This window comes from Tauraco erythrolophus, chromosome 19 (genome assembly GCF_009769465.1).
Source record: "Tauraco erythrolophus isolate bTauEry1 chromosome 19, bTauEry1.pri, whole genome shotgun sequence".
NCBI classification, from domain to species: domain Eukaryota; kingdom Metazoa; phylum Chordata; class Aves; order Musophagiformes; family Musophagidae; genus Tauraco; species Tauraco erythrolophus.
In genome coordinates, this window is record NC_141483.1 from 1902806 (window position 1) to 1917294 (window position 14489).

The window sequence follows — 14489 nt, forward strand, 5'->3', positions numbered from 1 at the left end:
GAAGAGCCGTTTTTGGCTTCGCTTTGGAGCCGAACCCCCAGCCCGGGAAATCAGCTCCCCGCCCCTGCTCCCCCCCAGCAGCCCCAAAATCTCCCCTCGTTTCCCCATCAGCGTGCCCTTGTCCAAAAATCCCCCGTCCCACCTCCATCAGCCCCGCTTAAAACCCAAAAAAAGAGGGAATAAATACCTGCCACCCACCCCCACCCCAGCCCACCCGCTCCTCCCTCGCCGGCAGCTCCGCTGCATCTCCCGGGGCTGGAGCAGATAAACCAGCGCATCCATCGTCGGGTGCATGGAGTCACAGTGGGGCCGGGGGGCACCCCGGGAGCAGCCCCCCGGGGTTGGGTCTCGCACAGTCTCGGGGGGTTCGGCACGGACGGTGGGTCGCCAAAGCCCCCACCGGCCGCCCCGGCTCAGGGCCGGCAGCTGAGCCGCGTTCCCAAAGGAGTTTTATCAGTAATTAATTAAAAAAATGAGGTCAATGCATCGTTTATTTATTCCAGGCAGGTCGGGATGAGGCAGCGTCGGGGATGGCAAATACGGGGCTCAGCCCCCCCCCCCCCCCCCCAGGAACCCCAAAAAATAGGAGGGAAAAGGGGGATCCTGCCGCAAGCGGGGACGGAGGAGCCTCAGGGGACCGGGACAGCGGGACCTCCGGAGCGATGGGGAGGGGGAAGCCACCCCCGGCCCCGCAGGGAGCTGCCGGAGGGATCCCAGGACCATGGTCGTGATTCCCATTAAAGCCTCCCCCATCGCTCACGGCGGCAGCGAAGGGGTTTCACGTGTTTTTTCCCCAAAGTATAAAAGAAAAAGACCAAACGAGTCCCAGCTCCCCCTCCTAGTGCTTCGAATTTTTATTAAAACCAAGGAGAAAAACCGTTATTTCTTCCGAGCACAACAGGAAAGCGGCTGTGCCGGGCCACGGGCACCCGCGTGGCGGCCACGCGCCGGGAGCGGATCGAGGCAGCGCGGTTTGAATTAAAAAGGGTTCGGGCCGCGATCGGCGGCACGCCGAGCCCCACGCTGAGCCGCCGGGGGGGCGGTGGGGCAGGGAAGGCCGTGGGAGGGAGGATTTGGGGGTCCCCAGGGGACGTGGGGGACACCCAGGGCAGCACCCGCCCCGTTAAAGGGCACGACTCAGTTGGAAGGGAGGTGTTTCCCCGTGGAGCGGAGGGCAGGATTTGGGATGGAGACACGAAGGGTCAGGGTATCCCCATTGCCCCCCGTGGCCGTGGTCGGGGGGGGCACCTGCTTAGGGACAGGTAGGACACCGGCAGCCCCCGGCTCAGCCCGGGCACAGCGGCATCACCCCCAGGGAGGTTTGCAGGAGCTGGGAGGTGGGGGGGGACACCCCATGTCTCAATAGGAGGTGCCAGCCCTGAGACCCCGGAGACCCCCCAGATCACAGTTTGCAGGAAAAAAAAGGTTTCATTTGGTTGGCACTAGCTGTTCTTAGCCCTTGCAGAGAGGAGGAGGAGAAGGAGACCTTCCTCCTGTCCCCAGGGAAGCAGCAAACCTAATTCCCCATAGACCGAGGGCTCCGCAGCCGCCGGAATCCCGCTCCCTGCCCGCCTGCCTTCCACCTCCGGCGGGCGCGGGGAGAGCCAGCGCCACGGCCCCTGATTTACAGCACTCCACTGGAACATGCTCTGGGTTCCTAATGGAGCTCCAGGCATCGCCGGCGCAGGGATCCGGGGCCGGCGCGTCGCTCCTGGCAGGAGAAGGCAGCCCGGAGGGATGGCATCCCTGCCAGGGGAGACCCTTGGGAACACTCCCTAGCTGCCTGCCAAGCTGGGGGGCACAACCGCAGCCCCGATCCCAGCACTAGGGGAACGCCCGGAGGGCCGAGCCAAAAAAAACTACGCTGGAAAAATAAGAAAAAGGCTGGAAAAAGGAAAAAAGAGAGGCCAGAGACAAAGATGAATGGACACTAAGCTAAAGAACATCACACAGTTTGTGGGCAGCCGGGGCCCGAGTCCATCGGCGTGCAGAGGCTGGCAGTGCCCAGCGGGGATCGAGGGGCGATGCCCGGCTCCCCGGCTGGGGCACGGCGGTGCCGGGGGAGCCGACGGGCAGGCAGCAGCGGTGCGGAGCGGAGTGGCCGGTCGCTTCCTAGAGCTCCTCGAAGAAGGCCACGCGGGACTTGGTGCTCTGTAGGGTGAGCTGCAAGAGAGCAGAGGGGGCGGCTGAAGGGGCACGGGGCTGATCCCTCCCTTCCTTCCCGAAAGGCACCCAGCTTCACCCCCCAGGGAGGGCACGGGGCTGAGCAGGAGGCCCACAGGTCCAATCAAGGTAATTAGTGCAGCTGCAGCGTGCAGGTGGCATTTGGGGAATCCGCTGGAGCCCTGACGGAACGTGCTGGTCCTGCGGCACAATAAAACCCTCGGGGTCCTGCGTGCTCCTTCCATTCCTCGCCTGGGGACGGTGGAACACACGGGGTTCCTGCGAGGCTGGAGGAGAAAGGAGCTCCAGCAGCTGAGGACAGCAGGACAACCACGCTCAGCTCTGAACCTACAGCTCGTCCACCCGCTCGGGCCAGCCGGGCACGTGCCACCCTCCGTTAGGGACCATCCTCTGCCCCACGCTCATGCCTGACCCCAAACCATCATCTGCCGTGGGATGCGCACACGTGCCCAGTTTGCCCCGTGGTGGTCCACGCACCGGCTGGCCACCACCATCTGCGTGGAGCCGGTGCCTTCTCCCAGCCCAGACCTGCTCCCTCCATCCCGCAGGAGGATGGAGCTTGAGAGCCCTCGCTCCCAGGACCGTCTCCTTGGAGCCAAAGCTCTGCAGGACTCGGAAACTCGGCCCAGAACAGTTTCCGCAGCATTTAGCGAGGCCATGGGGAAAGATAACACCCCCCTGGAGGAGCCACGACCCCATTTTCTAATGGGCCAAACGAGAGAGGTGAGGAAGGTGAGGAAGGTGAGGAAGGAATCGTGGGATTTACGGATAACCACCCGAAGGAGCGCGGTGGGAGAAGGGCCACCTTCCACCTGGCTGCTGAACCACCGCAGGGGTTTGCCAAAGGGGCCGGCTAATTGCCAAGACTTCATTTTGGCTGGATTAAGCAGCAGTGCAGCACCGGTTTTGCTGAACCAGGAATCCTCAGATCACGTTACGGCGAGTTAAGCCCCGCGACGGAGCTGCCAAGCGCTTCCCCCTCCCTGCGTCCCCCCCACGGCCTTTCCGCCGTAATTCCTTCGCAGCTCTAATGCTGCTCTGGAAAAAAAAAAAAAAAAAAAAAAAAAATCTGTATTGCAGAGGAAATTTCTGCAGGGGCTTAATACCCTTTGCTGGCAGCATCTCCTGGGCCAGGGCTGGTTCTCCTCCACCTCCTCAGCATCCCCTCCAGAGCTGGATGGAGGGTGGATGAGATGGGACAGGGGCTCCACGTGCTGCGGGCAGCTCTTCACCTCTATTTTAAGGCTGGAAAAGGGAGGAAAATAGGAGTGGGCAGCCCCAGCCTGCTGCCAGCCCCACTGACAGCTTCGTTCTGGCTCCTCCAGGAGCAATGCCACCCGGCTGGGTCGCAGCCCAGAGGATTTGGTGTGTAAAAGCGGAGCGGACGTGACGGCACGTGGCATCGCCCCTCCCTTGGAGCAGGACTGCCACCATGACCTGCCCTAAGGATGGGGACGGCGGGTCCCCCAGCAGAGAAGGGTGGTGGGCAACAGGGTGTCGCAGGGCTGGAGAGGGGTGGGTGAGGCTGAGCGGTGCCATACGTTTGCCAGGGCTCACACCCGTGCCTGTCCACCCACCACAGCCCGAAACTTTCACCCGGGGAGACCTCCAAGAGGCCAGACCCCACTAAGGAGGAACATTTACCCCCCAGCTACCTAATTCCTGACATCCCACCATCCAAGTTGTCTCTTCTGCAGACTGGATGGTGAAGAAACCATGAAGGATGGCCCGCGGTGCCGCTCCATTAAAGCACCGCAAGGGGAGATGCCCCCCAGGAAACTCAGTGCTCTGATGGAGAAAAGACAGGAGCCAGCTCCAAGCGCCGACGAGGCGGAGAGGGAAGATGTTTCCCTCAGGCTTGTAAGGGAGGTTGGACTACTTCCAGGCTGTTCCCTGCCTTCGGCTACACGCTGCTCTCCATGAATCCCCCACGTGCTTTCGCGGTCCCAGGGTACCTTGAAGCAACGCTCGGGCAGCAGCCGCCGTGCCCAAAGCTGCGCTGTCCTGAGCAAACGCTGCTGCGGTACCGGGGTAAGCGGGCGGAGGCAGAGATCCGAGGGCATCCGGCACGGGCACAAGGAGAAAGAAGAGATGCAGCCATGCTCTTTCACTGAGGGCTTTCATCTGTGACCTCTGAAGGTTCCCCAAGACACTCGATGTTGCTTTTTTTACCTATACAGGGAAACTGAGGCACAGGAAGAGCAGCCTGGCTGTGGGAGCAAAGATGGGTCACGATGAGACGTTTCCGAGAAAGCCAGGAGGGCTGGTGCAGCGCCGGCGTCTGCGCAGGAGGATTTCTTCCCATTTAGGCTCCCCGAAGAGGAGCCTCTGGCTGTCCCTTCTCCCCAGCAACCTGGAGGGCGTTAGATAAACATGGCACGAGCGGGATACGGGCACGGATGCCCCATTTCCCATTAGCAGCAGCCAGGTTATTGCTAAGACCTCGGTGGTGGCTTGGGCAGAAGAAGGGGACAGTGACTTGAGGCTGCTCTGCCTTCACGGCCCTCAGGCAAAGGCACCTCCGGCAGCACGGCGGGATCTCCGGCAGCACGGCGGGATCTCCGGCACCAGTGCGGTGGGCTCTCCGGCACCAGTGCGGTGGGCTCTCCGGCACTGGGAACCGGGGCTGCCTGGCAGCTCTCAAGCAGCCGCCTTCTCACATCCGATTACAGCCAGGCACACGAATAACCAGAGAGGAAACGAGGATCGCTCTTCACTGCACACTGACTCTCTCCCACTGATGCTCCGCTGTGCCTGGAGGGAAAACTCCTTCCCTCTCCCTTTTTCTTTCTTTTTTTCTTCTTTTTCTTGCTGTTGAGCAGCTGCAGGCAGAGCTCGGGCGAGCGCGCCCTCGATGGTGAGCACGGCCTCGACGGCGAGCACGGCACGGCTGCAGCACGACAAAGCCCGAGGGATCCGCTGGAGGATCTGCTGGAGGAAGATGGGCAGAGCCAAGGGAAGCTCCTCCGGGCCGTGAGCCCCACGGCAGCCTGACTCACCCCAGCTGGCACCGCGGGGGTACGCGGAGGTGCTGCGTAAGCCGGTGGGTGCGGGGAGCCCTGCAGCTGAGCTCGCCTCCCATGTTTTTTCGGCTGGAAAAGCAGGAGCCCCAGACAGCTCTCTGCAGGGAAATCCCACTCCTTCACGTGGGGAGCAACTGGTTTTGCTCTTTTCTGTGCCGGGACCTGAAAGGGAGAAGGAGAGCACAGCCCTGCTCCAGCCTCTCCATTGCCCACCAGGTTACTGGAGGAAAAGCCCCAGGGTGGGCTCCAGCACCTCCGCAAACTCTCCACACCCTCTGCCTCCCCTCTGCCTGGCCAGGCAAGGAGAAATAAATAAATATATTTATATACACCCGTACCGTACCGTTGTGCAGGCGAGGCAGAGTGATGAAGAGCGAGTTACATCCTCGTCAGTGCGGCGAGGGGAAAGAAAAAAAATTGATTTACAAGCAGTATTATGATAATCTCCTTCCTGCAGGAGGGAGGGTGGGCTCCACAAAGCACAACCAGAGCCATCAAAGAAAATTTAAGAGAGAGAGAGGGAGTGCAATTAAGCAGCCAGAGCTCAAATGAATCAAGAGATGGGAAAGGGAAGAGTCCCGCTCGCTACGTTCCTACACTGGCGTTCCTCTGAGCTCTGCTTTTACCCAGAGCTGCTGGACTGATTTGATTTAAGGCAAACAAACAGACAAAAGCAAGCCAATGAGTCCCTCCTCGGCAAACGCGGTTTCGGGCGGCTAACCCAATAACTGCAGGCACGTAACTTCTGCTGCCGGGGCAAACCGAATAGAGAGAAACCCCCCGGGCTCCCGGCGAGCCCACTGCAGCCAGTGCCCTCCCCATGCGCTGGAGCCAGGGCACGGGCAGGAGAAAGGGGCTGCGAATCACATCAACCTTCCTCCGTCCTCCCGCGTCCTGAGGAACAGGGAGAGGTCGAAAATTTCTCATTTCTTTGCCGTTGTTTTGTTTCTGCTGCAGCCCGGCCAGGCTGGAAGAGAGGGTGACCCGTGCCACCCGCAGCGGCACGGGGATGTCTTCCTGGGAAGGAGATCTACGGTCCCTGCCACATCATCACCCGGTGCTGCACACAGTGAATCATCCTTATCCCCTTGTTGCTCCCCTGAACGTCTTTCTCCATCCCTGCCCACTCCCTCGTCGCCACCAGCCAGGTGGACCTTTCAATTCCCACATTTCCTCTGGAACCCAAAACCTTCCTATTTTTCCCTCCGCACCCCTCGCCGTTTCTCCCTTACTCCCACGCTGCCGTTTATTCTCTCCCGAGCGCAACTCTCCCCCGGCCTCTACCGCTTTGATGAGCACGTTTAAAAGAGAGAAGATGACGTTCCATTTGAAGGAAACGCTTTTCAAAGGCTGCCACAAAAATAGCTGATAGGCCTGACGTTTCCTAGTTTCCTTTCGCTCCTTGTAAACAAGGAAAGGAGGTTGCCGTGTCCCAGTTTAGCTGCCAGGGAGTTTCACTTCCCAGATCTGAGGAGAACCAGGGCAGAAAGAAAATGAACCTGGCAGGGACGTGGCCTCGCGCACAGGAGTGATACGTGGGCAAGACCCACGTGGGATGCGGCTCCGTCTCCTCCTGACCTCACTCATCTTTTCTCCCTACGCTCACAGCTCCCGAAGGGATGGGAAACGCCGGTGCTGCTTCTCCTGGGAAGTCCCTCGCTGGTCGTGTGGCTGCTCTGCAGCATGCAGCCTTCTCCTCTCCTGGTGGGAGCGGGTTCTAGAGCGATGCCAGGGCAATGCCACAGTTCTGTGTGGGACTAAAGAGCATTTCATCCGTGTCCGGGCTGTCACAGGATCCACAGGAAAGGATGGAGTCACCTGCGTGCACCTCAGCTTGCTCTGTACCACCCAGGCTCCCTCCTTTTGCCCTTCCCAGAGTAGAAGTATTTCTTGTGCTGGTCCCTTCCCTCTGCAGGATGAAGCTCCAGAGGCACAAGAACGTTCTCCTTCCCTGAAATGGCCATGCACCTCCATCTCCCCAGCAAACCACCGGAGCAAAGTGGACCCATTTCACGCAGAGGAGTCTGCAGGTCCCAGAAAGGGAGAGGTGAGGATGGGAGACCCCAGGAGATGACAGAGACCCCATGAGATTTGTGGAAGTCCTCGAGGGACATGTTTCAGCGATCCCTAGCAAGATGCTAGCCAGGAGCAGCTGGAAAACAGGCAGAGGGAAGCCGTTTGCCCCAGCGCCAGCCTCCTGAAAACCTTCAGCCTGTCCAGATGATGAAGCAGCCTCATGACATTTGATGGTGGCACAGCAGCTTCGCACCTGCACCACGAGAGACTGAGATGGCAGTGCCCATCACTAACTCACCAGTATCCTTACGCCGCTGCAGAGGACAGACCACAGCGTATCTTGAAGGTGAGAGGAGTGAAGACAAGCCTGCAAAGTCCGCTTTGCTCAGCCTCGCCCGCCCCACCGTGCTTGGCAGCCAGGAGGTGCTCATGGCCGAAACCCGAAGGGGACGACGCTGTGTCCGTAGGAATGTGGTGGAACGCAACTGTTTGTGGTCCAATGATGGAGGAAGCCCAGACTGGTCCACTGGTGATACACAAGCAGATTTGAAGAAGTTTATCCAAACGCCAAGCGCCTCAACGATAGGAAAAAATCCCACCCTACCACAACCAGGATCATCCAGGAGAGGAGCCAGCAAGAGCCCGGGCAGCAAGAGCCCACCCCAACGTCGGCACAATCCCCATGGGCAGCAGAAGTGCCAGCTCCAAGGAGCGAGCTCAAGCCCCAGAGGAATGCTGCGGCCGAGAAAAAGCCGAGAGCCGCGCGAGAGCCTGGCAGGGAAAGGCCGAGCTCTCCCGTCGCAGGAGCAGAGTGCTGCTCAAGGACAAAGCCGCTTGTCTGGGAACAGGCGTGGAGATTTGCTCCTTGCCTAGATACTTCAAAGGGCTTAAATCACAGCAAATAAGCATGACTGTGCAAGAAGAAAGCAACTGGAATGAAAGATCCGATTGTGTTTTTGAGCAGCAGCCTGTCCTGGGAGCCTTCCTGCACCGGATGATATGAGGAAGAAGTGGGTTTTTTTCATCTCCTCCCACAGTCTAAGCGGCAAACCCTCCCGAAGCGGAGCCAGCTGGAGTCAGCAGCACCAGCCGACGGCAGAGAGCACTACGAAGAAGGGAAATCAGTTTCCAGATGAGGTGCTTGTGCTGTGCCCACGGAGCTCATAAAAAAGGATTAGCATGTTAACCACGTAATGAAACATGAAAAACTTAGCAGGCGTCTTCAAAGGCTGGCAACAAAACCCAGAGGTCACACCGCAGCACTTGCTATGCATCTGGTTTAATTATGGGGGCTCCTCCCAGGCATCCAATCTCTCCCAGCTGCTGGATCACTCTTTTCACAAACAGCCAGGGCTCCATTTCACCTCCTCGTGCTGTGGCCACAAGTGGATTTCGCCCCAATTTCACGTGCTACAGAGTTCCTCGGATGGGACAGCAGGTTTCAACCATGGCCAGCCTGCCCAGAGAGACATCCAACAGCTCCCCTAAGGTGGCAGGACCCAGACCTGCAGGGTCACCCCTTGTTTTAGCCTCTTCCCCAAGGAAACACTTAACAACGAGAGCAGCCCATCTTGGGAACACCCGCAGCCCCCTCGGAGAGGGGCTGGCAGCAGCCAGCTGGCACAGAACCCTAACTCGAGTGATTTACAGCACTGCCCACAGCCCTGAACGGGCTGGTCCATTCAAGAACGGCACGAACCTGTGCTGATGGCTTCTGGGTACCGGCCAGGGAGAAGTCTGCATCTAAAGCATCCTCCTGCCTCTGCTACAGAGCTCCAGAGGCGCTGGGAAATCGCTCCGCAGCCGGCTGTACGTGCCTGCCACGCAGGCAGGGCTGCGCGAGCCCCGGGAGTGACTCTTAACGAAAGCTTTTCCGAAGGCGCCTGCCACCGGCTTCGCCACCCGCCTTCGCCAGCGCTGCTGCGGCGGCGGCCGCGCCGTTTCCCCCCTTAGCGCTACCGCTCAACACTCGCCAAACCCCGTGGGCGTGCAGGAACCACGGTGGAGGAAAGAGCAAAAAAGCTTCCCCAAGCTCATCGTCCCGAAGGAGGGAGTCGCTGCTCCGCACACACACGCGGCCTGCGGATGGAGGGCAAATCCTCGGAGGAAAGCCGGCTCCGGAAAGAAGAGCCGTGGCGTTAGGAGAGCGGGAGTCACCGGCGCGGGGAAGGCGGCACCGCAGGCAGGAGGAGAGCGGCTCTGACAGCCGCTGTCCCCAGGCGCGGCGGTGACCAACAACGCCACCTCCAGCACCGTCACCCTGGGCCACCAGCAGCAGCAGACGCCGGCTGTCCTCAGCCGTCTGCTTTACCTGCCTGTGATCCATCTCAAACAGGCAGACGCCGACGACGTGTCCACGTGCTGCTCCGCTCGAGACGGAGGTGTGCGTTTTCAGCCTGCTAGACAGTTTTGGCAGCAAAGGGTTTGATGAGGTTTGTTTGGTGGTTGTTTTTTTTTTTTGTTTAAAATCCTCATTTTCTTTCTGCGGCAAACAAGGGGGAAGGTCCTGGTTCACTTCATTAAAGAAATCTTCAAAGGCCAACCTGCACCTCCAATAGATTGCCAGCCACCAGCAGCAGAGCAAAAACAGGCATGTTTAATTATTTAAGCATCTACGCCTGCACTCCCCCACTGATGTTGCCAACTCAACTTCTGCCAAGAAAGACGCTTCCCAGCGCGGAGGACCGAGTGCCAAAATGAATGCAGAGAGGCTGTGAACGCTACCAAGGGAGCGAGAGGCGGGCAAGGCGGCTGCCTGCGACATGCTGCACGGCTCCGCTGCGGGGACGGGCAGGGTGCTGTGCCACGGCGAGCCCGGTCTCACCGGCACCGCGCCCCGCTGCGGTGCGGCGGGAGCGTCGCAGGGGCGGCAGCGATGGGAGCGGTGCGTACGGAGCGACAGAGCGGTGCGTACGGCAGGCAAGCTCATGCATGGGTTAGTACTACAGCCGGTGATCCCATCACCCCACGCAGAGTACCTTGGAACAACCTACTTTGGAGTCTCAAATGCAGATAGGTCTTCTGCCCTGGGCTTGAGGCTAAACCAGCAAAATAAAACGAACAACAACAAAAAAATATAATAAAAATCTACTTCTACGAGTAACGTCAGGTCATTTGTGCAATCTGTACAGCTTGCCCCGAGCGCTGAAGTGATCAGCGGCTTCCTGGTGGGGCAGAGGGTTGGTGTTATTGAAGTGTTGCTAAACTGCTATCCCATTTCCAGTGTCTTGCGTTTTCCTGTCCATCCCAGCTGCAAAGACAAAAGCGCTCCTGACCTCCTGGCGGCATGAACAAAAGCAGTCTGTAATTTTATTCTGATGTGCTCCACTAACAGACTATTATTTCAAAACCTTTGCTCCTGCGGCTGAGACGCAGGAGCCGGGCAGCTTCGGTCCCCTCCTGAAGGAAGGGGACAGGACAAGACTCCAGCTTGAAAGGAATGAAGACTGACCACCCAGTCCCAATTACAGCGATGAGCCCTGACAGACATCGAAATGATTTGCCCAGCCGCCTTCTTCAAGTGAGACAAATGGGACCATCAGCTCTCTATGAACTCGTCTCAAAAGCTACTGGCAGAAGTGAAAATTGAGCTTTTTTCCATTTAAACTGAGGACTCTGAGCACGGAGACAAAACCTAAAAACTACTGGGAGCCGAAACATCTTCAGATTCTTCAATGACAAAAGGGTCTGTGAAGATTTTTACGTTCTCTGCCCTGGAAAGACAGGAACCTGAATAGCTCAAGGCTGGCACGGGGAAATGAGGAAGTGAGACCCACTAGATTAATTTTCCTGCCCCAATTCTGTGATCATAAACTCCCAGCCACGGAAGTCGGCATGACCCAATATTTTCAGATCCTTCCAGACATAACTCTCAGCTGAGGGTAGCAAAGAGATAAGGATTTGGTTTTAAAACCCGAAGCTGTTACCACAACCTGCATCCCTGCCATATAGATTTCCGAATCTTTCACAAGCACAGAAAGTCCAGGTAAAATCCTCAGCAGGTGGTTGGAATTGACCACTACATCCCACCGTACCGATTACAGATGTGCCCCCAGGCTCTCGTTACCCTGAGCCCAGCTGGGAGAACAGCAGAGCTACTAACCAAAAGGAAACGGCTGGGATGTACGAATCAAGAAGGGGGTTTGTTGTGACCTTTCAGGAGTGCCCTCCGGGCTGGCAGAGCCAGCCATCCTAACTTTTTGGCTACGTTATTCACCTCAACTGCATTTCTAGAGGCAGGTGGTTGCAGGGTCCACAGCACAGGGAGCAGACGCCTCACACAGACCCTGCTAGCGAAAGATTTTGCTGTTAGTATTTGAAGCTGCGCTACAGGTTACTCAAGAACAGATTAAAAGAGAGGAGGAGGCTTCTGGCTTTTCCTACTGAGAGCCCCTAAGTCAGGAGGATTTTTGCCCTCCTTACTCACAAGCCAAGCTCGAGACTGCTTCCTTGCAATGCCTGTAGGGAACGGCTGCACCAGGCAGGTAGGGCTTTTCCCGTTCTGGGTCACTTGGGAAGCAGATCCCTTCTAACAGCATCTCTGTATGGCTTTTGTTAAGGTTCAGCGAGACATTCGAACCTCGAGCCCTTCGCATTCCTTCACGCAGCACCGAAGAGACAAGGCTTGGTAGTGACAAATACAAACCAGGAGCCACCAGAAGCTGAAATTCTCTGCGCCCTGGTTCAAAGCAGCCGGGGAAAAAAGCCTAGATCAAACAATTTTATTATAACAACTTGTGCAAAAGCTAAACCAAACGCAAGGGTTATTTCGTTGTTGTTTCTAAAGGGTTTCATCAGGCGAGATACAAACTGGAGCCCTCTGATACCTTTTTGATAGTGTTGTGCTTGCTGTTGCCTCGGCTGGCATTCTCGTTGTGCAATATATCCAGAGCTGTCTCTCTCTCCTTCAGCTTCAGCGCCTCGATTTCTGTCTTCAGCTCGTTCAGCTGCTCCTGCAGGTGCTTGCTCTTCTCCATGTACTCTACCCTAGCACACACAAAAAAGTCCTGGGTCAGTACTGGCCACCTGCGCACGGTGACACGATACCGTGGCAGCCGCTAACGGAATTACAACAGAAAAACCTTCTCTTCATCACTTCTAGTGCGTGGAACTGACAACGTTAGTTTACAGCACACAGTAAACTACTCCGAGCAATGATCTGCTCGCTATTAAAAAGAGGACCCAGACAGCCGACCCAAGAACAAACCTGTAAATTATGTTACTATAAAAAAAATAAAGCCAAACTAGAGCTGCTGGATGATATTTATAAGTCTCCCTGTTTCCGAGGGACGCTGCACCATGAGACAGGTTCAGTCTACAAGACGGCGGTTTAAGCTGTGCCGCTCTACTCCACCGTGCCCTCTCCCAAATCCAGCTCACAAACCCAAAGGCATGAATTCTTCCAGGAAGGAAGGACCCTGATGTACTGACTTCCCACGGTTTAGGGGGATTTAGCTTGTAAACCGTGTGGGAGCGAGCACTGCCCCCAAAATATCAGGTATCATTTAGACAAACGGCATCCCTGGGAGAGAGAAAGGTCTCCCAAAATACATAAATAAAGAAAAAAACCCCAAACCCAGCCATTCTCAGGACTCGGCCCTAACTGCCTTCCACGACAAAGCATCGACTGGAGAAAAATCACACCACGTCAGCCTTCCACTTGCAATTAAACACTGAGGCCCAGGTCAAAGTACCAGCAGACTAACAAGAACCTTTTCAGAGTGGCAAAATTTGTAGCAAGGTTTATCTCGGCACCCGAGGAAGGCAAACAGACCTGGAGAAGTCAGCAAAAGCACGTTACTGCATTCAGCAGAGCCAAGCTCTTCCTGCTTAGGAGAGTGGGATGACCTAGTTAGCAACCTGGGTACAGAACCAGGAATTATCTTGTTATTTTCAGCTTCTATCTTTTTTCTTCTGGCTTTAGGAAAGGTTTTTAACCTCTGTCTCTAGCCCAGTGGTCTGTTATTTCATACACGGGCAAGAGTGCTCGCAGAGGCAAAATAAACCACCCTCTGGGATCCAGGGGTGTTTCGTTCCAGCCCCAGGAAGTTTTGGCCGGAGCACTATGGCAGAGCCCTTCTAGCTTTGATCTGCTACCCAATCGATGAACAAAGCACATTATTACTACAGAGATTAAAATCTGATCTGCTTTGATTTCTGCTCAGTTTATAACTTCGAAGGCTACACTTACACCCTCAGGAAAACACAAGATCAAAGCTCATAATCACATCCAAACTTGCTGGCGCACACTTTTTATATATCAACATGACACAGATTCCAAGAAAGAGGGGCTACAGCCCTAACACGGGACCTCAGCGCAGACTCCAGCTATCTTTACGTTCTCTGGACGTACTGCAAGTGCACAAGCACCAGCCTGCAACAGCTCAGTGCACCAGCAGTCAGCCTGCTGTTAACTCCTCCTATTTTCTAACTCTTTCTAATTCCTTCACCAATCCAAGCCCGACCAAGAGCCAGGTTAACCATACGAAGAGGAATCGACCGGTGCAGGGCTCGAGGTGCTTCTGCTCGCCTTTAAGCAGGCAGTGGAGATGCAGCTGTGACACCAGGTCCTCACCCAGAGAAATGGTCAGCCAGCAGCTACATCATTCTCTGGGCAGAGCTACTAATGAACCTAAAAGGTAAATGTGAACCTAAAAGGCTTCTTCCCCTTTCAAAGATGCTCGTCTGGAACACAAAAGTCACCTTCAGCCCTGGTGTAATTCCTCCCACTGCAACGGATGCACAAAGCCCAGCCCTGGCCCGGACCGGACGCATGCCACGTACTTCTCCTTCTCGATTTCCATCGAAAGCCTCTTCATATCCGTATCCTTGAAGTCAAAGGACAGGCTCTCGCTGATGAGGTTGAAGCTTGGCAGGTCGGTGGGCAGCGCTGTTGTATTTGAGTTCATGGACTGCTAACGAGAGAGAGGGCAAATTAATCGCTTTTGGCCACATGAGTGTTCCTATAGCAAATGTTCTGTAACATAGAGGCAAAATCAGAGCAACACCTGAGCACACAGTACCAGGTGCTACTTGCTAATGCTGTAATAAGGTCCTGATCTGCTACTCACACAGGTAACAACACAGTCTTCTTGGAGTTGGGTGCGTTCTACCTTGGAGCGATGATGAACTGGAAGGATCTCATCCTTTGCATGGGGAAAGGGGAAGGGGAGCTTGTATTCCTGATGCAGCACTACTCGCAACCTCATTTTTCTGAGGTCTCAAGCTTTCTGGAGAGTAGATTACAAGGCTCTTTTTCAGTTGATC

The 14489-nt window shown here is 56.3% G+C and overlaps 1 protein-coding gene across 14 annotated transcripts in view; it reads right to left on the minus strand.

Moving 5' to 3' along the window:
* Positions 1 to 2093: 2093 nt before the first annotated feature.
* Positions 2094 to 14489, minus strand: part of NF2 (NF2, moesin-ezrin-radixin like (MERLIN) tumor suppressor) — a 49494-nt gene continuing 37098 nt past the window's right edge. For 5 of the 14 annotated variants that reach the window (XM_086623573.1, XM_086623579.1, XM_086623572.1 and 2 more), the window contains 3 exons: positions 14007 to 14134; positions 12050 to 12209; positions 2094 to 2163 (listed from right to left, as the gene is read on the minus strand). In XM_086623573.1, coding sequence (XP_086479699.1) covers positions 2113 to 2163; positions 12050 to 12209; positions 14007 to 14134 — 339 coding nt within the window. In that variant the 3' untranslated portion in view covers positions 2094 to 2112. Of the gene's footprint in view, positions 2164 to 10148; positions 10262 to 11969; positions 12210 to 14006; positions 14138 to 14489 lie in introns of those variants that run through there. The other 9 variants (XM_086623578.1, XM_086623576.1, XM_086623575.1 and 6 more) reach the window with 4 other exon arrangements.